The 25756-nt window shown below is 38.8% G+C and overlaps 2 protein-coding genes across 10 annotated transcripts in view; one reads left to right on the plus strand and one right to left on the minus strand.

Annotated features, from left to right (window-relative positions):
• Positions 1-25709, minus strand: part of CCDC171 (coiled-coil domain containing 171) — a 162113-nt gene extending 136404 nt beyond the window's left edge. For 7 of the 9 annotated variants that reach the window (XM_053932309.1, XM_053932307.1, XM_053932306.1 and 4 more), the window contains exons 1-6: positions 24478-25709; positions 18838-19009; positions 12791-12923; positions 11107-11281; positions 8402-8583; positions 6045-6191 (exon numbers count right to left, since the gene is read on the minus strand). In XM_053932309.1, the coding sequence (XP_053788284.1) occupies positions 6045-6191; positions 8402-8583; positions 11107-11281; positions 12791-12923; positions 18838-18914 (714 nt within the window). In that variant the 5' untranslated portion in view covers positions 18915-19009; positions 24478-25709. Of the gene's footprint in view, positions 1-6044; positions 6192-8401; positions 8584-11106; positions 11282-12790; positions 12924-18837; positions 19010-21997; positions 22099-24477 lie in introns of those variants that run through there. The other 2 variants (XM_053932308.1, XM_053932304.1) reach the window with 2 other exon arrangements.
• PSIP1 (PC4 and SRSF1 interacting protein 1) overlaps positions 22281-25756 on the plus strand; it is a 37892-nt gene continuing 34416 nt past the window's right edge. Inside the window, exon 1 of the mRNA XM_053932314.1 lies at positions 22281-22401. The gene's annotated coding sequence lies outside the window, so the exon portion shown is untranslated. The remainder of the gene's footprint in view (positions 22402-25756) is intronic.

Genomic DNA, 25756 nt, shown 5'->3' on the forward strand with positions numbered 1-25756 from the left:
TTAAGGTCTAGCGAAATATATGTGACAGATTAAGCATGTTTGACTTGCATGACACCAGATAAACAATTACACTAGCATGGGAGGTACAAGATAAGCCATATGCTTGACTTCAGGTAAAGAAAGGGTAAAAACAACTAGGACTGCTAAACTCATACAGTTTGGCTGCCTTTGAATAAAGTCCAGGTCCATTCCAATCTGCTACTGACTTGCAGCTGGAGAAGCCATCTGAAATGCTCTCCCATGCCCAGTAGATTAAGTAAAGACCTTTACATGAACTGACACTGTTACTCTATACAAACACATAGAAAAAAGACTCACGTGACTTGTTGCTAACTCCTCATGAGGGCTACATAAAACACAATTGAAACAAGTTGATCTGAAAGTAAGATAAGACCAACCACTCTTCAAACTGGACTTCATTAGAATCATGACACAGGAGATTATGAAGAGGAAGCTCCTCTCTGAGATGAAGTCCATTAGTATAGAATCATCATAAAATAGTTTGTGTGCAAAAGAACACTAAAGATCACCTTCCACTAAGCCATCTCACTCAAAGCTCCATCCAACCTGGCCTTGAACCCTGCCAGGGATGGAGCATCTACAACGTCTACTAGTTCCAGTGCCTCACCATCCTCATAGTAGGGGAATTCTTCATAATACCTAATCTAAACCTACTCTCAGTTTAAAGCCATTCCCCCTTGTCCTATCATTACGTGACTGTGTAAAAAGTCTTTCTCCAGCTTTTTTGTAGGTTCCTTTCGGTACTGGGAGGCTGCTATAAGGTGTCCCCAGAGCCTTCTCTCCTCCAGGTTGAACAGTCCCAACTCTCTCAGTAGGTCTTTACAGGACAGGTGCCCCAGTCCCCTGCTCATCTTTGTGGCTCTCCCTCCTATGGGCTCACTCCAACAAGTCCATGTGCTTCTTATGCTGGGACCCTAGTGCTGGATGCAGCCCTGCAGATGGGGTCTCTCCAGAGCAGAGCAGAGGGGCAGAATCCCTTCCCTCACCCTGCTGGCCACACTGTTTTGGATGTAGCCCAGAATGCAGATGGGTCTCTGGGCTGTGAGTGCACATTTCTGTATCCTGTCCAGCCTCTCATCCCCATCAGTATCCCCCAGGTCTTTCCCCACAGGGCTCTCACTCTATTCTCTGCTCAGCCTGCACGTGTACTTGGGATTTCCCTGGGGCAGGTGCAGGACCCTGTACTTGGCCTTGCTGAACTTCAAGAGGTTTGCATAGCCCCACCTCTCAAGCCTGTCAAGGTCCCCCTGAATGGCATCCCTGCCCTCCAGTGTGTCAACTGCCCCACAAAACTTGATCTTGTCAGCAAACTTGCTGTGGGTGCACTTAATCCTACAGTCCATGTCACTGACAAAGATGTTAAAAAGCACTGGTTCCAATATCAATCCCTGTCCCTGGCTGACCATTGCTCTCCACTTGGACATCAATCCATTGACCATAACCCTTTGAGGGCAACCATCCAGCCAATTCATTATGTACCAAGTGCTGCAGTCATCAAATCCATGTCTCACCATTTTAGAGACAAGTATGTTGCATGGGACACTGTCAAATACTTTGCAGAAATCATTATGTCAGTCAACTTGTCATTCAAGAAATGTAACTTTGGAGCCACCAGAGAGTTCTCATTATAAAACCTGCAATGCTTAGAATCCTCTAAGTATATGGTACTATATATATTTTATCTAGAGAAAGTATACCTCTTTGGATATATACCCATATATATACATAAATATACTATGTATTAAGCATGTAGTAACTAATATATGACACAGTCACAGCATCTAGAATTCCTGGATAATTGTTATGCACTGTGGACACTCTAGAAAGCAGAAGATTAAATAGGGGTAAGCTGGTTTTGGTTGCAATCTAAGTTTCATATTTCACTAACACAGAGTGAGAAATAAGCCCACATCCTTCAAGTATTGCACATACATATACTTCAAACAAATACAGATATTAAACATTCCCCAAGCCCTCTTTGCATCATAGTAGCATTACCAAGCTAATACAAGCATACATGTTTAGCACCACATGTTAATATACATAGTGGAGGCAAGGGAGGTAGAAAAGGCAATGTGAAAGCTAAGGGAATAGTCTAAATGGAAACGAGAAATCTCAGAAATATGACAGTATACTCAGTCTCAGAAATTAAGAGTTTGAAATGTGTAAACTAATAATTTTGTTTCTTGTGGTAAAGTCCACATTCTCATTGCAAAACCACATTCCCACCCATCTTTTGGCTGAATACATCATCAGAAACATTATTTTTATATGACAAGTTTTCTTGTCTTTTTCAAGTATTTCCCAAGAATTCTCATTAGCAATTGAGCTAAAGGTTAAAATAAAAGACATTGGTTCTGGAAAATTGATTATCATAAATAATGTTATCTTGATGAGTTCAATAGCAATAGATCAATAATTTATTTGGCTACTGATTCTCAGGCCAAAGAGGCAGAATGATATCTGATCATCTAGTTCTCAATCTCAATTTTTCTGGCACAGTGTGTTTTCTACTTCAGAAGTACTCCAGATCTATGCAACATATTGGTGTCACTGCAAACTGGAAAGCTAGTAGGTTAGACAGTACAGCAACAGCTATCTTTCAACTGAAAAGTCCACAGAAACTTGCCATTATTCTTTCTCTTAATTTCTAACTCTGGAAACTAGGAATTTCCTCTTTTTGACCATGATCAGAGTAATCACTGAAGGATAAAACCAGACTAATATTTGAAGAAAAAAAAAGAACGAAAAAAACCAAAATGGGGGCCAGGAAGTTTTTTGCACATTCCTTTCTTTACAACAGTCTGTTGGATAAAATTCTTCATACAAGTGTCATTGTACTAAAAGAAAAAAAATAAATTTAACATTTCCTTCCGTTATCAAAACCCAACTATTTTCCCATGGATTTGTCCCTCACATCCAGCAGAGGGTAGCAAAAGAACAGATTTGTGAACTCCAGGAAACATTAATCTCCACTGCTTTTCAAGAAGTAGCATATAATAAAATATTTTAAGATTGGGGTTTAAGTTAAAGTACACTACTCCTCACACAATCACGTTAAGAAGTTTCTTCTCATCATCAAGAACTTAAGTACATATTTGCTAACCAAATGATCATTAACATGAGGTAATCAGCATGGAAATTGAAGATATGTATCCTATATCTACCCACTTCAATCTATAAGCTAAGAATTCTATGAAGAGAGATAAAAAAATACAGATCTACTTAATGAAAAAATGTAGACCATTCTGTCTGGGGTGTACTACTTTAAGACTTCTGAATGGAAATTCGGCTGAACATCTGAATGGAAATTCAGCTTGGCTACTGATATGATGCACCTAGTGGATGAAGGAAGTTGTAGATGTTATACATCTAGTCTTTAATAAAGGCTTTGACACCATTTCTCACAGTGTACTTCTGGAGAAACTTTTTGTTTATGATGTGAATGGGTACACTGTTTGCTAGGTAAAGAACAAGCTGGATGGCCAGGCCCAGAGAGTGGTGAGAATGAAGGTACATCCAGCTGGCACTGGTGAGGTTCCCCAGGGCTCAGTACTGGGGTCAGTCTTGTTTACTATCTTTATTGGTGATCTGCATGAGGGGAATGAATGCACTTGCATTTGCAGATGACACCAAGTTGGGTTGGAGTATTGATCTGCTGTAGGGTGGGAAGGCCCTGCAGAGGGAGCTGGAATGGCTGGAGAGATGGGCCAAGACCAGCGCCATGACATTCAACAAAACCAAATGCTGAGTTCTGCTCTTTGGCCACAACAACCCCAGGCAGCACCACAGGCAGGGGCCAGAATGACTGAAAAGTAGCCCAGCAGAAAAGGACCTGAGGGTGCTGGTGACAGTGGCTGAACAAGAGCCAGCTGAGCCCATGTGGCCAAGAAGACCAACGGCATCCTGGCCTGTAGCAGCAACAGTACAACCAATGGCCAGCAGGACCAGGGCAGTGATTGTCCCCTGAACTTGGCACTACTGAGGCCACACCTCCAATCTCGTGTTCAGTTCTGGGCCTCTCAATTCAGGAAGGACATTGAGGTGCTGGAGCATGTTCAGAGAAGGTCAGCAAGGCTGGTGAAGGGTCTAGAACACAAGTCCTCTGAGGAGCAGCTGAGGGAGCTGTTTGTTTAGCCTGGAGAGGAGGAGGCTCAGGGGTGACCTTATCACTCCCTATGACTGCCTGAAAGGAGGCTGTAACCAGGTGGGGGTCAGTCTCTTTTCACAGGTAACAAGTGACAGAATAAGAGGAAATTTGTACCAGTGGAAGTTTAGATTAGATATGAGGAAAAAATTCCTCATGGCAAGGGTTGCAAAGCATAGGAGGAGGTTGCCCATTAGAACCACCATCTACAAGATTACTGTAGGTCCTTTCAGATGATTATACATATGCAATTTACTTCTAAGATGGTAGAGTGAGATGCAAGCTGCCAACAGAATATGTACTGACATCTAACCTAGTTTGATTTTTTTGATTCAAAGACTTGTGTTAATTTCTTTAACTTTCAAATGCAAGAAGCTTCATCACATACTTTTCTTTAATCACTGCTTAAATAGCTATCCTTATCAGTAAGTAACATGAGCTCATTTTTCTGCAGACTTAATATGTTTTCTTACATTACTAAGATATTTTAACAAAAATTTAGAAGCAAAAAAAAAAATTTTTTTTCTGATTATGGTTAGTAGGTAGCATTTCCCTATTAAGACCATCATTAGGGTATAGCAATTGCACATTTTCAAGGAACTGCATCCTTTCTTTTCAAATTTACAGCTGGTGGGTATATTCAATCAAAGTATTTAAAAAGATAAATTATTTGCTGTCTTTCTCCTCCTCCTTTAAGCTCATGACTTCTCTGTTAGTATACAACATGCCATGAGGTCGTAAGAAGAGTTCTTACTCAAGTACAGGGAAGCAAAACTTGGTGCTTTTTAAAAGGGCTATTGGAACTTCACAGTATGCAACACATTCCAACTGAAAGCAATTCCACTTAGGCCAATAAGTGCAGCTCAAAATACATGACAATAGATTTCCTGTAGAATTCTTTGAGGGCACAAAGGTCTATCTTGTTCATCAATAAGTCAGTGTTTTTAGTTGATGAGCTTTGATCTTCCCTGTAGGAATTTTCTTTTGTGCTTCATCTTTAATGCAGGACTCTACCTACCTAAAAATCAACACTTAAAACATTTATTTTGCCTTTAAGATAAAAGCATCAGGAAAAAAAACACAGCTGAAAACTATGTCACTTGTTTCTTTAAGGTTTAATATTTAAGAAGTGACAGTTTATTTTAAATTCATTGCAGAAAATATTTAACAATGCCTTTGGTAGAAAACATTCATCAGAATAAAAAATTGTCCACTCAGTATGATTTTCTGCAATGACAAATGTTCTACCAAGAAAGTCTTGGTCCAGACTGTATGAACATATAACATAGCTACTACAAAACCTATTAGTTGACAAATAAAATACTCAAACTTAGGAGGAAACTAGCTGGTTAGTGTAAAGAGCCTATTTACAAGATATTGTTCTCAAATACTAGAGACTTCTCAAACATGGGTGTCACTCAACAGAAAGGAAAACTAAACCTGCAGTAACTAACTCAAGTAACTAACTCTAGGAGAAGGCTGCTGTAAGACAATTGTGATCTTTCAATATTCTACTCCCTCACCTAGCACATCATCTGGCAATTTTTGCAGCTCCAGCAGATTCACCACCAGAAATCCATTAAACCAAAAATATAAGACAGACAAATTAAGACTTTAGATTTCCTGAAGTAAAATTAGCTTTGTTTTCACACTTACATAAACCTTTTCCTATCTGATGTTTAAACACAAGTCTCAAGCCAAGCTCACAGTAAAAGTGGCATTCACCTGTTCAGCCATTTCTGCAAAACAGATGTTCAATATTTTGCTCATCAGGTACACAGAATTCCAGCCTAACTGGAAGGTTCCATCCCTCAAAAATGAAATTGCTTAGTGTCAGTGCTTGTTGAGACTAATAGCAATAGTCAAAAAGCCTTACTTCAAGTTCCTTTAAAAGTCTCTTCTCTCGTTCAGTGCTGCATTTAAGTTCATTGGCCTGGCATCTCAGCACCTCATTACAGCCACTATGTTCCACTTCCACATCTCTTAATTTCTTGCGTGTATTTTGCAGTTCATTATTCAGCTCCTAGAAAAGAAATAAGGCATTAAGAGTTACTTTTGCTAAGATAAAGTAGAAAGATCAAAACAGGAAAGACTGCATCAGAACAGGTTACTAAAATCTAACACATCAGCAACGTCAAGCATTTACCCAACAACAGACGTTCTTCATTCACTGCCAGATAACATATGTGGGCTCACAACTCACTACAAACATGACCTTCTGCAGTAATACAAAAATCAGAGCCGATTCTCCACAGGAAATTTTTCTCTAAAGAAGTACAAGGCTGCTCCTCCAATCTGTTCTCTCTCGCAGCTCAATGGCAATGATGGAGAGGGAAACAGTTAAGTGCATTTGATGAAACGACAGAAGTTTTTCTTTGTTATTATTCTAACTGTTAGAATTGCAAATCATCAGATATTTGTTGAAAGTTACTCCCATAGAATAAATATTCTAAATTTCTACTATTCTGAAGACTTTTCTCAGAAATGGAATTATAAAATTAGTTACGTGAACTATGAATTTCTTGGAAAGATAAAATAACTAAGCTGTTCCTCTCCACAATTTCTGCCTTCGGAAGTTGAACCAAGATACAGGTTGGTGTAATTACTAACACTATTGGACTCAGCAGCTCTGTGGAGTCACCACTACAAAATCCTCATTCATGCCACACCAGACACGAAGGAAAGTAGCCAAATAATGAGCCCCCAGTAGCCCAGCACATATTTAAGCTGGGGATTCCAGAAGCCTTAAAAAAGAATAGCTTCAGTCCAGTGGACAGGAGTAAGCTTTTCCATAACTAGCATCAGAAACAAGTTACAAATCCAGTGACTTAGCTGGAAGACCTTTTGAAAGCCAATTACTTTCCGTGCAAAACACAGGAAGATTATCTTAAGTCCTCCTGTTCATTTATTCCTATAGTTTATCATGGCAAGAGACATTTTGTGAAAATAAACCGGCTGGTCTACAAATTCTGCTATTACTCTTACATCACATAATCTTGTTCCTGAAAATTACTAATCATAAGGCATCTGCAGAGCAGGGAGGAGAAGGAAAAGAAAATGAATTATTCATAAAGAACGATTCTGGAAGATTGAAATTTGACAGAATCATGTTTATACATGAAGATAAAAGAAATATGAGTCTTTTCCAAAGTCTAAAACAAATTTTAGAAGTTCTTCATGACTGGGTAGAAAGTTTTGGCCTCTTAAACATGACACTAAGGGATACATGACACCCTTATTAACACCTAGTGCCACTCCATTATCATCATCTAGTAACCGAAAAAATTAATTCATTTTCTCTTTTTTCATGTTGAGGCACTAAATCTTCTAACTTTGCCTGTAATACCAAGACAATGAAGAGGTTTCTTCCCATCAGCATGCAAAAAAAGTTACTTTTACTCAAATTTACAACTACTGTCATCTTTTCTATATTGGAAAGATATAGAAATATTTCTCTTCAGATTTATCTTCCACATATTAACAGAAGTGAGCTGTGAAAAGTGCATATGAAATAAGTTATACATAGCTTCCCAGAAAAATACTACATCAAAACTTCAAAAAACTGACATGAACAATACATCAAGCTTGGTAAACAAGTCAACATGACTTCAGAGTCTTGAAGTCTCTGAACTTTTTAGACATGGTATAACTCTGTCAGACTTTTCCAGCAGTTACCCAAACTTAAAAGGTTCAGGAAAAAACATATTTCACCATGCTAAAAAAGAAACACCTTTATATATACATGTGTACCTGCATGCCACATACACACTCACTATACATATTTGCTTATCAAAAACATGGCTGGTCGATTGGTTTAGAGCATGTATAAACAACACAGTTTCACAAATAGTCCAAGAAAAAACTGAGTTATTCTGTGGAGGAATACTATATTCTGACTCACCACAAGATGATGCTATTGCATTTACTATTGAACTCCAACATCTTTTACCATATTCCAAACACAATGCTAAGCACACTCAATATAGCACAACACAAAACTTTCTCTGTTAGAAAGCAGAGAAGATTACTTTAACTCCGTATCATAGAGACACATTTTAGTAGATTAAACTGACTTCATTTCTATGCCTACCTCAGCATTTTCATAGCTAAGTTCAGTAGTTCACAAAGTGCAGGTTTAGAACCAGGATTTACCATTCATGTTTAGGATCTTGCTTCTACGTACATATTAAGCCATTCCAGCCATTATCTCATGCAATTATTAATACACCATACCAGTAAAATAGTTTCTACTTCGTTTCTTTCTTTAAGAAGGAATACATATTCATTGTTATAAATTTTGCTGATATCATCCTTCACCTTTGCAAGTCTTTGCTGTTCTTCTTCCCACTTCTGTTGAGCATTATGAAACGTTTTCTCAGTTTCTGTCACTTTCTGCTGAAGGTTTTCATTGAGTACTATTGTTTACAGAAAAAGAGAAAGAAAAAAAGTAGAAGCAGCATGGCAAAACATATCCAGAAAAAAAAACCCAAACCCATAATGATCATCAGTTCTTCTGTGTATTTTGATACCCTGTTCTTCTGTGTATTTTGTTGAGTTAATGCAACATTAACTCTCCAGCATTGGAGAGCACCATCTTCACTAAGAAGAAACCAGCAAATTTTCTGTTCCTATCACATCTTTCCCACAAGAACACATGAATATTTGAGAGACTTTAAAAATTAAAAAACTTTTTTCTCTTGGAAAAGGATAAAAACCTGAGATAATTCTTTGTGTGTCCCTTCTGAATCAGCATATTCTGTAATTCTGTGAAATGACATCGTTATAGAATGGAGGACCTAATTTCAGATTTCTACATTTTGCCAAATGTCATTTTTGATATAGGTATTAGTCTGAATCAATTAAATCTGAGGTCAGTTTAAATGACAGTAAAGATAGGCACCTGTTCCGTGAAAGAGACTGTAGATAAACCTAAGGTAGGTTGGGTTATCAGGCAAAGATTTAGCTTTTCCAAGGAAACTTAACTACTCCTCAAGACATTTAAATCTTCAGCCCATAAATAACCTGAGATGGACATTGTATACACACCTCTGTGAAATCTTAAATGCCACGGAAACCTTCATAACATGTAAGCAGCTTTATAGAAGAAAATATTTTACAATAGCTTTTCATTTTACTGAATACAACTAGCTGCATTGGTATTTAAGTCATCATCACTTTGCAACAGGATTTTATTTCAAATCCATCTCAGTTTTCTGACATTTCTTCTTAGTCAGAAAGAATGAAATTAAGAGAGCATATTAAGATGACACAGAGAATCAGTGGACACAATGACAGGAAAGGGCTGTAAGATGGTAGAAAATCAACCCTAAAAAAGAACAGCAGAAAAAAATCTGGAGAAAACACTGAAGGGTACAAGGCACAAAAGAAGCATTCTATCTGAGGAGATATGCTGGGGTCATACCAAAGCACCATGTGATGTGAGAAAGGCTCCAATTGACAAAGGAAAAGAAGCAGAAAATTACTAATTGCTAAAAAATTAAGCAGTAAAATTGTAATTTGGTTTCTTTGGCACTTGCCACAGACATAAAAAGTTTGAGAAATTTCAGCCAATGGAATTTGTCATCAACTGACAGACTGCAAATTATTGACTATGGTATTGAAAGAAACTAACACACACCTGCACTTAAGAAGATATCCCTTGCCTCTGTAAAGCCTCTTCTATCCCCTTTTTGTTCTCCAGTCCCCTCATCACATGTTAGCCTAGTCCATTCAGGAAAGTGACAGGCAGCCCAGCAGACTAGGTTCACTGTGCTGTGGTTCCATCAGCATCAGTCCTGCCTCTTGGCACCTGCATGGCATGACTCTTATACTGACAAGGAAACCAGCACACATGGAAAGAGACATGACTTTGCTCTACGTGAGAAACTACCAATTCAAATCTTCCATTTGTAATCACAGAGAAATTTCCAAAGGGGAAAAAGATGCCTTCTTCCAGACTGCAATCCATAAGATTCACTATCTTTCATGTGTTTCCAATCCCTAAGATTTTTGATTATTCATATGTTCTCCAAAGGAGTGAAAGTTTAGCTCTCCCAACATCTTGAAAATACTTGTTACTTTAAGTACTTGCAAGATCCAGACTCTGTTTCAGTTCTTGGAAGGTTAAAATCTTTGAGGAGTACTCCAAATTCTTCATTGAATATCAACAGCTCATCAAACTCACAGATACATCCCCTGTACTAGATTAAATAGATATAGTAGTTTAGGTAACTAAAAATGCACCTCATTTCCTTGTAAGAATGAAACCTTTCTGTTTGAGGAGTATAAAGGAAATCTGAGTTTCTGAATACAAAAGCAGTAGGAAATAAAAAGTCTACGTAAAAACCTTCCCTTCTACATACTACTGTCACAACACACTTTACTATAAAAAAAAGAAACAAAATCAATGAGAAGAAAATAAACCAGATATGAACAATGAAAAGCTTGAAACATTTGAAAATATGAAAGAAAATATACATATGATGAGAACTTCTAGAAAAAAGCTGCAGGAAATAGTGCAAACAAATGAGCAGGAATTAATTTTTTCTATTCTTTTTTCTTCCTATTTTTTTTTCCTCTGAAATTGAAAATGAAGAACTACTGAACACAGGGATAACCTGGATGTGAAGATGGCCACCATGATTACAATTCTGTACACAGACAGCACTGAAGGAAGAAGTAACAGAAGGTGATGGGCAAGAGGAAAGAAGGGTTGGAAGGGTTAGCCAGTTAGTTCTAATCCACACATAAGACAGTAAGAGTTTTGTGAACTCTTATGAGTTTTCAAAAGCAGATGGATAAGACATGGCAAGACAGATTCAAGAAAAACAGCTAAAACCAGTAAACTAGAAAATTTAATTAAGTCCCTGCTTCTGACTTACCTTAATGACATGAAACAGACTTAGCCTTTATTTCATCTTTACTTCTTTGAAACCTACCTTGCAGTTCCACAAGTTTGTTTTTTGCATCACTTAATTCTTCTTCTGCAGTACACATTTTCAGATGGGCACTTTTTCTGGCAACAGCCAATTCATACTCCAGACTTTGTCGAATGGCCTCTCCTCTCTCAAATTCTGACCGTAATTTAATTATCTGTTTCTCATAGTTGGACACCTAGAAAATAAATTTCATAAAACTGCTAACAATGTTCTCTTGAAGAAGTACAACGTGTTACAGAAATACACCTGCAAAATACTTTTCAAAGGTACTTGGAATCACATTCATTACTGCCATCTTATTCCAGCTGAATTTGAAATACAATCTTGCAACTGCATGTTTATGCACATTTTGATACTTCACTGGTTTTTGCGAACTGATCCTTTCCTAGATGAATTTCATGTACTTTAAACATACCCCTCTATTTTTCAAAAAATGTACGACCTTAAAAAAATAATCATGTATTACTGTCATCTTCCTACACCTCAGAGGAAAAAAATGCCATAAGAGAAACATTATATTCCAGACCATTTTCTGGTAACATTCAGAACAATCATATTGGGATACTAGACTATCAGACATCTAGTAACTCACAAATATACATACAAGCATAAAATTCAGTCTAATAATGCTCAGTAGTCAAACAGATGCCTTTAACGCTAACACACAACAAACTAAGAATAGAAAACACTTCCAAAAGGGATCTTATACAGGCTGAGAGACAATCTTTGCTGCCAAAAACTGGATTCAGAAAACCAAGTTCAAGATATTTCAACACAAGAAGATGGAAAGTAAAATACATATTCCTTCAGAACATCTACAAAGTAGCAATATTCTTGTCAATGAGAATTTCATACATGGGAAATCACTCACATTACAAAGGATTTCCTTGATGTTGTTGCAGCAAACTATACTGAAATGAAGTAGCATTAAGAATATACTCAATTAATCTTTTCTTTAGTCTGAATATCAGTTCCCCCACTAACAAACACAGGAAAAGGTGGGTGCTGAGTTGTAGTCAGTTTCAGTACATTGCTGCTAGGCACACTTCCCACATTTGCTAATGCCAATCTGGCAGTTGATAATCTGGTTTAAACTATGCTGCTGAAGAAGTATTATTACTACTACAGGTAGCAATTCTGCTCTAAGCAATCTCCCAGGAGAAGTTGATGTGGGTGCTCATTCATCTGGTTTTGGCTAAATACAGCCAATAGAATAAGTTTGTTGTTCCATGTACATTTATTATCTGGGTATGTACCCAAATTGAGAGATGCCTACTTCTCCCACAATGACTTGTTCTTGTACTTCAGTTACATTGTTATTTTCCCATTGGCTTATCAACTGTGGTGTCGTTGCAAAAATGGATCCATGGAACTATCTGGACTGAAACAAACAAACAAACAAACAAACAAACCACGTCTTACATTAAGCGCGGGGTGCAAAAGATTCTTCTGCATTTGCTGTTGAGAAGTGCTCCAGTTACCACACCTTTTAACTATTAACAATGACAGCAGAGGTGCTAACAGTATCTGAACAGGTATGAGAGGTCTGTACAATGACACCTTTCTTCATATTTTCCAGTTACGGACTATGCTTTTGATCCACTACCTGAGAATACTACTTCAATGAAACAAGATGACATTTATTCCAGGAGTAAAATAAGGCAAATGAAAAAGAAATTCTTACTTCTTGATTGTGTTGAATAGTTAAGTCCAAGTTTTCTTTTTTAGCTTGAAGAAGTTTCCATTTCAGACCTAAAACAGCATCCAATTCCAATTCATTGCTCTTCTGTAGTAACTCACATTCCTCATTATGTAGGCTGTAAAACAAAGAAAACATAAGCATTCCTTGTAAGTTTTAATGTTCCCTTATTTCAATTATCAGATTGTGGGTCCAAAGCTCTATACATTCACGTAAGTAAAGCTATGCCTACTGTTGCTTATTATGCAAACTGTGAGAGATGTAGAAGCAGGAACTTATATTAGATATGCACTTTTAATTTCCCTAAGTTGATTTAAGCATGCTTTTCATTATTTTTCATTATTTTTATTATTGATCCAATAAACTTCCAGGATAGTTAAAAACATAATTTCAATAATATATATTAAAATGACTAGCAAGTTTCTGTCGTCTCTTCAGTAAGGTTCATTTTTTAACATGGACTACTGTCTCAAAAACATCACTATCATAAAAGAAATGCATAAATGTGGAATAAATCTCACTCTTCCACATTTGTTTTCAAAAATATATACACCTAAACTACAGATAAACAATTGTTTACAAACAAAATACAAACTAAAGGTCTAGTCCTCTAAAATAACCTGTTATATCCACTACTTTTTCAACCAAAAGAAAAGCTACTTGGCAGGTAACAGGATTCACCTCTGAGCGTCACAAGCTCATAATAAAACAAGCTTTTATGTAGAAAATGAAAAATTAGTATAAAAATACATATTTATTAACTAGCTTAATAATCTTACAATCAATTATTATAACTCAAAGAGGACAACTCAAATTTCAGGAGCTGAAATTCAATCTTCACATTATTTGATATATATAGTTTTTCAGATAATTAAAGCTATATAAGAATGGCTGTTACAATCAGTTGCTCCACACAAAAGTGAAAGTTGTCAGGGCCACTAATTATAAATTAAACTGTAAAAGAAACATGATTAAATTAAACAAAAAAGTTGGCATAATTTCATGCAGACCTGAAAATACTAAAATAGCATACATTGGTCTACATGAAGTCTTAAGTATTAATCACAAAAAGAACACTGTAAATTCCAGTACACTGGGTTTTTCTAAATTAAAAAAAATATCACTTTACTCCTAGATTTATACACAGGCACCATTAACATTTTTCACAACTAAAACTTTACCTGATAATATGTTTTCTCAAATAAACTGACTAGCAAAATGTAATTAACAAGTGGAACAGGGTTCTAAATTAAATGTAGCCTTTAAACATACTAATAACAACAAATTATGAAATTTCAGGTTTTTAGCTGCAGCCTATAAATATTTTATAATTTAATAAATTCTGTCAAGTCTTCATTTAAAAACAAGACAGACTTCATCTGTGTGATCAGAATAATTGTACATCATCAGTACTTGGTCCACAGGGGTGCCATGTACTTAACACAGTCTATATTTTTAATATATGTAGGAGATAAGGATCATTAAAACCCATATGTACTGCAAGAAAACTGCTGGCACATTATTAGCTTTCAGTATCACATACCCAGAGGAACCAACACATCTCAAAGGGCAAACAATCAGTAACCAGGTAAGAAAAATCCCATATCATTATTTTAAGCAACTCTTAGCTAAATCAATTAAGAAAATATGGTGATAAGTCACAGGAAGGAAGTAAGAAGAATCTGAACAGTGAGAGTGATGCCTTTTCACTCATCCTAAAATCATGAGCCTGACACCATTAGGTGATGAAAAGGGGTAACCTTTATAAGGATCCTTAGATGCAGAATTCACCAGGTGGAAAACATTGAAGATGCACACGTAGCATAGCATGGATGCAACTTTTATTTTTGGCGAATTAGCATATCTGACAAAAATCCCCAGTTAGAGATATAAGTGTTAAGGTAATTTTCTCCCAGTTCAACCTTCAAATTCCCCTGTCTAAAGGAATTCTAGTTCCTTTAGACAGGAATTAAACTTTGTTTATGAAAATGTGTCTCAGAGAGCTAGTTTCAACTTTGGCATCCCCAAAAATTTAACTTTGGACCCCCAGGTTGGAGCCACTGAAGAATTTATTTTGTCTTCCTGTCTAATAGACTAGGTAAAATGCTAGCTACGAATACTATGATAGGCTACAGAGCTACAAATATATGCGTAAAGAATATAGAAAATATATAAAAAAAAAAAAAAAAGGCAAAAACAAATTAAGCATCAAGAGCACCTGTAAACTATATAAAAGATTGTCTGTGGACATCATATAATAGGTTTGATAGACCTTTATTTTCCCATGGCTGGGGAAAACAGATGAAAGGCAGGTTGTCTTATTCAAAGATTATACAAGAAGTATCTGTCTTAACTAAAGACACCCAAAAACCTGATGGCACCAAGGTTAACAAAGCAGAGCACGGGGGAAAAACAGGACCTAAACTGAAAGCTAGGGATGACTAATGCAAAGAACAAGGATTAAGAAAAGGGTAACCATTTTGATAGTTTCTGGGCAGCGGGGAGGTCATTGTGCTTACTTAAGCCTGATGATATTTAATACTTCTTGCAAGGAGAGCACCTTAAATGAAAGCAAGGGAACAACTTCTTTTTTAAAGTAATTAAAAGGAAACACCTTCAAATTTTTAAGGAAATTACCTTAGTTTTTATGGCAATCAGCTTTAAATAAAGCTCTTCCTTTCAACTCTTCTATTAATTATCCAGGGGAAAAAAAAAAAAGAGTGCACTGGAGATACCTGTACAATAAAACTTACTCAGAGAAAAAAATCACTATGTGAATTAACTGGACCAGTAGTGGAAAAAAAAAACCACCACAAACACATTACATAATACCACAATAGCAAATTAGGGACATTATAGAAATGAAAAATGTGTATAAGAGCATGAAGACGAACAGCATAACTGTAAGTACTGGGACGGGAAAGCATTAAAAATAACTTTTTATGCACAGCATAGGAATTCTTAATTAGCCACCTTATTTCTGTGGTATCTTCTTTAATCCTCACAGCATCATCAGCACACGCAGTAAGTACTTTATGAAAGCTTCATACTACCTACTGTAGAAGAGTCTTCCATATTCATTTACCAGTAAAAGTGCTACAAGCATAAAGTTCTTGGAAGCTTAAGTCACAAAATCAGGCAAAATCCCTGGAAAGTTTCAAATCATGCATGATTTGCAGTCTAAGAGGAAATCAGAGACTGCTTTGCACATCCATTTTCACATATTAATAGTTTGTTGATCATTGGTTTTGAATGAAAACATGTATTTTAGCAACTAGAGCTTTTATCTAAGACACTATTTTTGGTAGTACTTTAAGACTCTAAGAAAGCATATGAACAGGTGAAACATCTTTTGAGTTCCACATCACAGAATGCTCAAAAATTCACATTCACTTCACAAGTCAGCTAATTACAGTGAACAAAGAACATCATCGAGAAACAGTTTTCACTAGCTTTTCTTCCATATATGGCTGAAACTGCAAATTTGTATCAGAGAAACTTTATTTCATTTACTATGTAGCAGTGTAATTACGCTAAACTTATCTCCAGTTGAAGAAGCAGTCTGCAGCCTGACTTCCTAACCAAAGTATCTATTCACTGAATTTTGCTATTTCTATACAACTGGCAGGTTTTTACTATCAGATTTTAAATAATGAAAAATAGCTCTCCCAGTTAATATAAACAGAATGAATCAAAGTTTACTTTAATTGCGCCAAAGATCAAACACATATCAGGTTAGAAAAAATAAGAGCCATGTGCAACACTTATAACCAACCTCTACCCCTACAGGTATTGTAGAAAACCCTTCTGGAACTCGGCAACCTTGTTCCCAAGTGGCGGCAAAAACTACCTCTGTCATGTCTCCTATGCCCGCGTGAGAATTCTTGCACATCAGATGGCCAGTATGTACATCTGCAATGATGGAGTTGCTGCCAAAAATTCAATAAAATAGCTAATTCCTTAACAGCAATGTAGCATTAAAAAGCAGTCATTCTTTATTTGGTCATATGCACAAGACAGTAGCTCCTCCTACACTTTTGCATGTTGAGTATAGGAAAGTTTCTAATTATACACTGTATTTTACATACATATTCATTGATTGTCCCAGAATAAAAATACACATGATAATAATTTACCCATTATCATTTAAGTATTTTGTCCCTCCTTTACCCATGTATTCTTCTGTCCTGGGGGCCTCACTGGTAGTCCATAGTGGTCAGGGACACCAATGTTACAGCTGACATAGTCAAGCTGGCAGGGCACTGGGGCTGGTGAACTTCCAGTTCTCCTTCTTACACAATGGCTTTGTTCAGTTCCACAATCCAATGGTTGTAGGAGAACAACCATTGTATTAGCTCACCAGGTGTAGACAATTTATCATCCAGTAACATGACAACATCAGTGGACAAAGGAAGGGCTACAGATGGCATTTATCTGGGCTTCTGTAAAGCCTTTTGACACAGTCTTCCACAACATCCTTCTCTCTAAATTGGAGAAATGGATTTGATTACTTGACTCATTTGCTGGTGGATATGACAATAGTTGGACAGCAGCATCCAAAAGATAGTGATTAATGGCTCAAAGTCTCAAAGGACATCAATGACAGGTGGTGTCCTTCAGGATTCATACTGAGACCAGTGTTATTTATAACCTTCATTAACTGATGCTATGTTGAGTCAGGGACGGAAAGAAAAGACTCCAGTCTTCAGAAGGTGAATTAGAAGGCTTTAATGAAAATAGTGCGTCTTTTTATAATGTGACTTGCTAAGGTGAGACTGGATTGGTCTCAAAGCAAAAACTTCTCACACTATTGGTGAGCTATGGATAGCACACTCTGGAGAATCATATCTATAAACAACAGTTACAGAAAGAGAGATAATAATTGTTTTAATTCTTTTCTCTAAGTTTCCCAGGCTCGTTCTGGGAGAAAATTATCTCTGTTCTTTCTTTGATTGAACTGAGAATATCCACACAGACAAAGTGATCAACTGCTCTCTGAACAAGTCTGCAGATGACAAGAAACTGAGTGGTGCAGCTGACACACCTGAAGGATGGGATGCCATCCAGGGGGACCTGGACAAGCTCAAGAAGTGGGCCCATGGGAATCTCAGGAGGCTTACCAAGACCAAGTGCAAGGTGCTGCAGGTAGGACAGGGCAAGCCCCAACACAGGCTGGGGATGAACAGATCAGGGCAGCCCTACCAAGAATGACTTGGGGGTACAAGTGGAGGAGAGGCTGGACATGACCCAGCCATGGGCACTCACAGCCCAAAAAAGCCAAACGTGTCCTGGGCTGCGTCCAAAGGAAAGGGGCAGCAGGGCCAGGGAGGGGATTCTACCCCTCTGCTCTGCTCTGGTAGGACCCCAACTGCAGTGCTGCATCCAGCACAGGAAGGACATGGACCTGTTGAGGCATGTTCAGAGGAGGCCCAAGAAGTTGATGAGAGGGATAGAGCGCCTTTCCTGAGATGAACTGGTGAAAGGCTGAGGGAATTGGGTTTCTTCACCCTGGAGAAGAGAAGCTTCAGGGTGACCTAATTGTGGCCCTCCAGCACCTGAAGGGAGTCTACAAGAAAGATTGAGAGAGACTTTACAATAGCATGTAGTGACAAAACAATAAAGAATGGCTTTAAACGGAAGGAGAGTAGGCTTAGATTAGGTATTAGAAAAATCATTTACTGTGAGAGTGGTGAGGCACTGAAACCATTTTGCCCAGAGAAGCTGTGGACACCGCATTCCTGGCAGGTGGCTCAAGGCCAAGGTGAATGGGGCTTCATGCAATCTCATCTAGTGAAAGGTGTCCCTGTCCAGAGCAGAGGGTTGGAATTCAATGACCTTTGAGGTCTGTTCCAAGCCTGGCCATTCCATAATTCTAACATCTAATAACTGTATTGACATGGCATAGCTTGCATATATTACACTGCAGCTGGTTCTTTTTCAGTCTGAATTACATAATTTCAAGGATCTAGAAAATAAACCACAAAAACTTGAACTATATTACTAGACTAAAAAAAGACAGAAATGAGGCTCACCTTCTAGCTTCTGTGATAGAATAGTTGACTGGAGAGGATGAACTCATGATGGCCAATAGACAGCTTGTCAGCTGCATAAACTATAAACTCTGGAGAATGAATCATTGACTGTATATGCATTTACTTGACAAGCTTCCAAGATGATTCTTCCATATCATAAAAACATTACAATCTGTAATATAGACATGCTTTAATTTATTTGCCGACATAATGAAAGAATCATTTGTTAATACTCACAAGCAGTTAGAAAACAGTGTTACTACTATGTCATGTGAACAACTACTAACTATAATTTTACAGTCTTAGACATCTATGAGAATTGTACTTCTAATCCTTGAAGCTTAAATACTGTAGATCAATATATATATACAGTAACACAGCAGAATATCCCCACCTCAATAAAAAATCCTGAGAGAGAGAAAAATGTGCTTGCCACAGTTTTCAGAATATCAGTATAAAGTATTTTGTTCCCATACATTGATCCTCTAGCTCGTAAGAATATTACAAACTCCATTTCTCTTCAAAACAATTCTATTAAAGATAAATGCGTATACCATGACTGAACGTACTAGTTTGCTGTCTGATAACAGCCTTTAACACAGCAAGTCTTCCAAGTACTTTACAAACCTGGAATTTTCTATTTGAACATATTTTTATTGCATTAGATAAATCAGCAATAGCTAGGACTATACAGAAGGAATTCTAAATTGAACTGTAACTCTACTCATCTTTAGAAAAAATCATTAATTTAGTGTCACAATAAAAAAGAAACCAATATAGACAACATATTTATAATGCAGAACTTAAAAAATCCATTGTTTACATCAAGTTGCACAGCAAACTCATTCAAGATCTCTTTTCATTAATTAAAGCAAAGTAACATAAAATAAGCTGTATTCAACAGTCAATATTAAAGACCCATGAAGGCTGGTTTTTGAACATGATAGCAGATGGACATCCATATTAAAGTCCCAAACAGGAAACTTGCCTAGACTCCATTTTTACCATCCCTTGTTTGCAATCACATGCCCACAGAATCATAGAATAAGCTGAGTTGGAAGGCATCCATTAGAATAATCAAGTCCCAACTCCTGGGCCTGCACAGGACACCCCAAGAGTCACACCATGTGCCTGAGAGCATTGTCCCAATGCTTCTTGAACTCTGTTAGGCTGGTGCTGTGACCACTTCCCTTGGTAGTCTGTTCCAGGGTCTAACCACCTTCACCTAAGGGTGAAGGACCTTTTCTGAACATCCAGCCTAAACCCCGCCAACTCACTTTCAGGCCATTCCCTCTGTCCTGTCACTGGTCACTAGAGATTAAGGATCAGTGCCTGTCCCTTAACTTCTGCTTGTGAGGAAGTTGTAACTGCAATGAGATCTCCCCTCAGCATCCTGCAGACTGAACAGATCAAGTGACCTCAGCCATCCCTCCTAACATTCTCACCAACCTTGCGGCCCTTCTTTCAATTCTCTCCAATACTTTAATGTATATTTTATATTGTGGTGTCCAACAGCACCAGCTGGTGTAACATATTAATATAAACTGATTTTATTCATTCCAGTTGCTGCATTAGCAATATGGGAAAGAACAAAATGCATTTCTGCTTCAATCTATAATTTTAACAGAAAATGTTAACATTCTAACAACTAAGAGTTCTAACAACTCTTGAGTCTTTGGGTTGGGATTTTTTTTTCTTTGTTTTATTTTTACAGAAAATCAGTATATTCACATAGAATAGCTAAATGTATCCTTTGTGATTTTTAACATCTACCCATCAGAATTCACCTTGGTGCATGTGTTCATAAGACTCAAAACACAATAATTGTCATGCAACAGTCACTCACACTCGTAAAGAAAACAGCACAGCTTTCTTTCCATCTCAAATGAGAAAACAGTTGAAAGCCTCATTTTCAAAGTATAGCCTGTAGTATAATATCTACACACATGTTAAGTTTCATTAAATTATTAGTGACTTGCACACTGAAAACTTTAACTTTACGTGAGAGAAGAAAATCTTGACAAAGTACTTGTAGTCCTGTACTCAACAAAGATGAATCGCTTCGATAAAAAAGAAAATTATGTATCCTGGTATAGGAAACTATACCTCTATCAATTGTGTCAAATTTTCACATTCAGACATAGCTCTGAACACTAAGAAACTAGTTTTTAGACCACCCTTTTCTTAATATTTATTGCCAAAAATATGTATTTGGCTTTATACCAAAATCTGAAGAGAATTAAAAAAAAAAAAAAAGTGCAACTAAATAGATGCAGCAGAAAAGAAATCTGTCTCAAAACATAAGCAAAATCTCCTCTGACACATCCATACCACCTTGAAGTTTTAGAACCTTCTGAAATTACTTTTAAGTCTCTTCATTACTTTGACGGGGAGGGAAACAGGGAATATCTAATGACTGCTTTCTGGGAATGTTAATGATCTTGAATATACAACATCTCTCTGCTAAGACGCACATCCATAGTTTACTAGCACGCAAATGGATACACACTAAAAGCATGCTATTTCAATCAGGGAAAAAAAAAATCAAGGGGTGTGGAGTGGCTTGTCAGAGCACCACAATCAAACAAAATAGTTAGGAAGTGTTAGGAAGTTTTTGCTTGAGGAGGTAATACATTCGATGTTACCTACAAAACTTGTGTCATATTCTCCTCACGAACTTCTGAATATGCTTAACTAGCTTTATGGAGGCCATTGATTTAGACTGAATGTGGGGAAGAAATTTTTTATTGTGAGGGTGTTGAGGCACTGGAACAGGCTGCCCAGAGAAGCTGTGGATACCCGCCCCTGAAAGTGTTCCACGACTAGTCTGGATGGGGCTCTGAGCAACCTGGTTTAGTGAGAGGTGTCCCTATCCACGGCAAAGGAATGGAACTGGAGCATCTCTAAGGTCCCCTCCAGCAAACTGAATCTAACCAGGATGTACTAATTTGAAACACATAAAGCCAGACGGAATTACCACATCTGTGCTGCAACTATAAAAGCTCACCAGTTTCGGCTGAACGAACCACTAGCTTTTGACTAATGCAGGCTGAAAATTTTTAAATCAGCTAAAAACCAAAGTAGAAGCATCCCTTCGCACCGCTGGCCCCGGAGCGGCGCTGGCTGAGCGCACGCCGTACCGGCGGCTTTGGCGCTTTACCTGGCAGGAAGGGCTGAGGGAACAAGGTCAGAACAGAGCTCCAGCAGCAGCACCCCGGGGCCGCTCCGGGCTGCCGGGGCGAGCGCGGCCGCCGGGAAGCGCAGGGAAGCGCCGCGCCGTTTCCAGGACCCGCCGGCAGGGACGCGGCCGGCGCGGCGCCTTCCCAACGGCAACTTCCGGCCGCGGCGGAACGTCATCAGCGGGCGGGCTGGCGGCGCGCGCAGCCCCACGCGCACTGCCCGCACGGCCCGGGCGCTCTGGGTTCCGAAAATGTAATGTAGGAATTAAAATCACCGTGTAGGAAATTAAAATCACCGACTGACGTGAGAGCCAGATTGAGCTGTGCATAGCCTCAGATTCGGGGCTGCACATTCTTCACTCGTATTATCAAGAGAAACAAACAGGTAAATGGTTTTGAGAGACCCTGGGACAGAAATCACAGCAGGGTGGATGAGGGAGACCCTTAACAAGGTTTCCATTCCCCTTCTGGTCGCCTCACTGCACAAAGGGAAAGGTTTCTTTGAAACATCTCAACTGACAATTTCAAGACCCAGATGTAACTATATATTGTTATGAACAGTTTCCAGGTGTTCCCCAGAGACGCGGGCAGGGCTTTCCTAGTTCCCATGGCAACACTAAAAGAAAACTACTAACTCTAGCTAAGTACCGATATTGAAATGCTAATTAGCTAATTGCTCTGTTTGTTTTCTCTAAACTACCTGGCCTCCCACCCCTCCACGCTGCCATTCTGGGACTAACATGCAAATAAAAACCCCTTAGGATCATGGGAGTATTTTTAGGAGATAGAAATGAATATAAATCAAAAACCGAACACAATAGAGGAGTCTAGACAAATGCCCTAGCTGAGGAAGAGGGAAACACATCCCCTGACTGGCTTTTAACTGTCGCCATCACCTAAGAAAGAACAGACTATATTAGGCTCTGAGAAGCAGGGAGATAGAGACAGAGAGCCCTGGTGCTGCCACCACGGAAGGAGCGGGGACAGCTGTTGTTCTGGACTTCAGCAACAGACTCTGCACACCATGCCTCCTCATCCTCGGGCCACCGGTGTGCCACAAGGAAAGAAGAAAGGACAGCTGCTGCTTGGGACTCCAGTGACAGACTCTGCACGCCTCTTTCCTTTCGGCTGCCTGGGAAAGCTACGACCGCGGGGGCGAGCTCTGCGTCAAGCTCCCTGCCCAGCTGATCTTTTTAATGAAGAGCTGAACATTAATAAAGGCATTAGCCCTGTTCATTTCATATATGATGTCAAACAAGAGCGGCATAAGCGAGTGAGAGAACAAAATCCACCCCACCATATCTTAGAAAAGTGGACAATAGCAGTAACATGTAAGTGGTATATCCTTCAAGGTACAAATTGAAGTTTTAATAAAAATAAAAAAAACTCTGTAATATTTTTACCCTTAGAGATAAAGACTCAAAACTTAATTTCTAGTTTCTGACTTGATTTCTATAATTGGCTTTTACTGATGATTTTTCTGCTTGTCCATCATGCAATTATTCTAAATGTCTAGTGCCAAATGAAATAAGTTCTTTGCCCAGGTTCACAAAAATAGATTTCATTATGTTGCAGTTCTTTTAATAACAGCATGGCTGGGGTTTTTTTGATCAAAAATACAGAGCGAAGAGGAAGTCCTCTCTGCTGTTGTCTGATGAGTAATCAAAAATTAATATGAAAAATGGCCTCAGCTAATGAAAAAATATAAATTATGTGATAATATGAAAGGAAGCAGAGACTTAGTATCATATTTGAATGCTGTGATAGGTTTTGACAGTATAAAAACTTGGAAAATTCTGAACCAGTAGTATTAGCTTATCTGCCCAAAATGTCCCACACAGTTTTTTACATCTATTCACAAAAATTACTTTAGATACAATACTGTTGCTGCATACATGTAGTTAAACAAACACCTTTCCTTCCTTACATACTGAAAAATACATATCATATGTAGAACCATATGTAGAATTATTTCAGTTGGAAAAGACATCTAGGATCATCAAGTCCTACCGTTAGCCCAGCACTGTCACGGCCACCACTAAACCATATCCCTAAGTACTGTATGTCTTTTAAATACCACCAGGGATGTGGACTTTTGCCCCAAGTGGTCATTCATTTTTATGTAGGAAGAAAGTTTTTTATCTATCTTAATATATTGACAATTTTATATTTTTTTATGAGTAAGTTGATGTCAGGGATATGAGGTTTGCCACCTCCAAGAAAATCAAAGAGATCTGACTTTTTTAAGCCATCAGAAAAATGCAGTTTGTTCTTGCTTAACACAGATGATATGAAATTTTACAGTTAAAATTTATAAAACAACATTTTGCATTTAAGGAGGAGAGAGCCTATAACAACTCACAACTTGCTCTATGGCAACTGCAGTGGGTGTTTTGGACCTAACTTGAGTTTCAGTATTAAAAATGAAAGGAGTAAGATGATTCTTCTCACAAGAACTTACCTTTATGTTCAAGTAGCACAGAGGAGAGCTGGCAGAAAACTGACTTGTAAAACTTGTGCATCAGGCCACACATCAAAGATGAAAACTTGAGCACAAAATGGCTAGGTCTGCCCCTGTGAAACAGTATAAGGAGTAATTTTTTGTGCCATACTATGACTTGCAGGAGGTGCTATGTGGGACCATCACATAGGACTAAACCCAGAGAGAGCTGACAGGCAAGCTAATTTTTGATGCAGAACTAGAAACAGACACAACAGGATAAGCAGGCCATAAGAAAGAAGGTAGTAGGTTTATATCTGGTTTTGAGATCTTCACTTTGAAGAAAGCTACTTGTGGGGAGGCTGGCAGTGGCTGATGTACTTACTAAGGAGATCAGCTGAGAGAAACAGGAGAGGATGGCGTAGTGGCTTGAAATGCTAGGTGAGGAGGAAGCTTAATGTCTACTGGTAAACAAGCCAGGAGAGAATAGATATGGAGAGGACAAGGGGAGTAACGTAGTCTGAATTAGTAGCAATCCTAGTTAGAAAACAAAACCAATCAACCAGACAAAACCAAACAAACAACAAACAAAAAACCTCCACCAAACCCAGGAGTTAATGGTGACTGAGTAACAAGTAAGGACTCTGTTACAGTGTTACAGACTTAAGAAAATAAAACATTGTGAGGAGTTGTATGCTGGGGGAAGTCAACACATCAAGCAAGCGGCTGGGGAGTATCCGGGTAACGCGGGCAGCTTTTGGGCCGGCAGCAAGAAGGGATGAAAAGCCCGGCAAGGGAACGGCTCTCTAACGGAGCTCGTGGGGCATAAGGGCCCCGCGGGGACAGTCGCACTCGCCCGCTTTGCGAAGGAGACTGGCGCTCATTAACCACGCCAGCCTGTCAGTGGCGAGCAGGGCCCATTCCCCCGTGGCGTGGCGATCCTCAGCTCGGCTCCCGCCGCCACCACGGCCGAGGGCGGTCCCACAGCCGCGCCGCTGCGGCAGCTCCTCCTCCTCCTCTTTTCTTCCTCCTCGTCCACCTTCGCTCCCTCCAGCGGCGTCGCAGCCGCTCCGCCCCGACCGGAGGAGGAACGAACCACTTTTCCGACTGCGGGGAGAGGGAGCGAACGAGACTTTTCCCATTCCTTTCTCCAACCCTGCCTCGGGTCCGGCGGGCCCTTTCCTCTCGTGGCTGCCCGCATTCCTCCAGGCGTGGAGGCGGGAGCCGAGCCGTCTGTCTTACGACGGGGCGCTCGCCGAGTCCTCGCCGGCACTCCGGAGCTCCCCCGCTACCGCGGTGC

Source organism: Vidua chalybeata, chromosome Z (genome assembly GCF_026979565.1).
Source record: "Vidua chalybeata isolate OUT-0048 chromosome Z, bVidCha1 merged haplotype, whole genome shotgun sequence".
In the NCBI taxonomy this organism is placed as follows: Eukaryota; Metazoa; Chordata; class Aves; order Passeriformes; family Viduidae; genus Vidua; species Vidua chalybeata.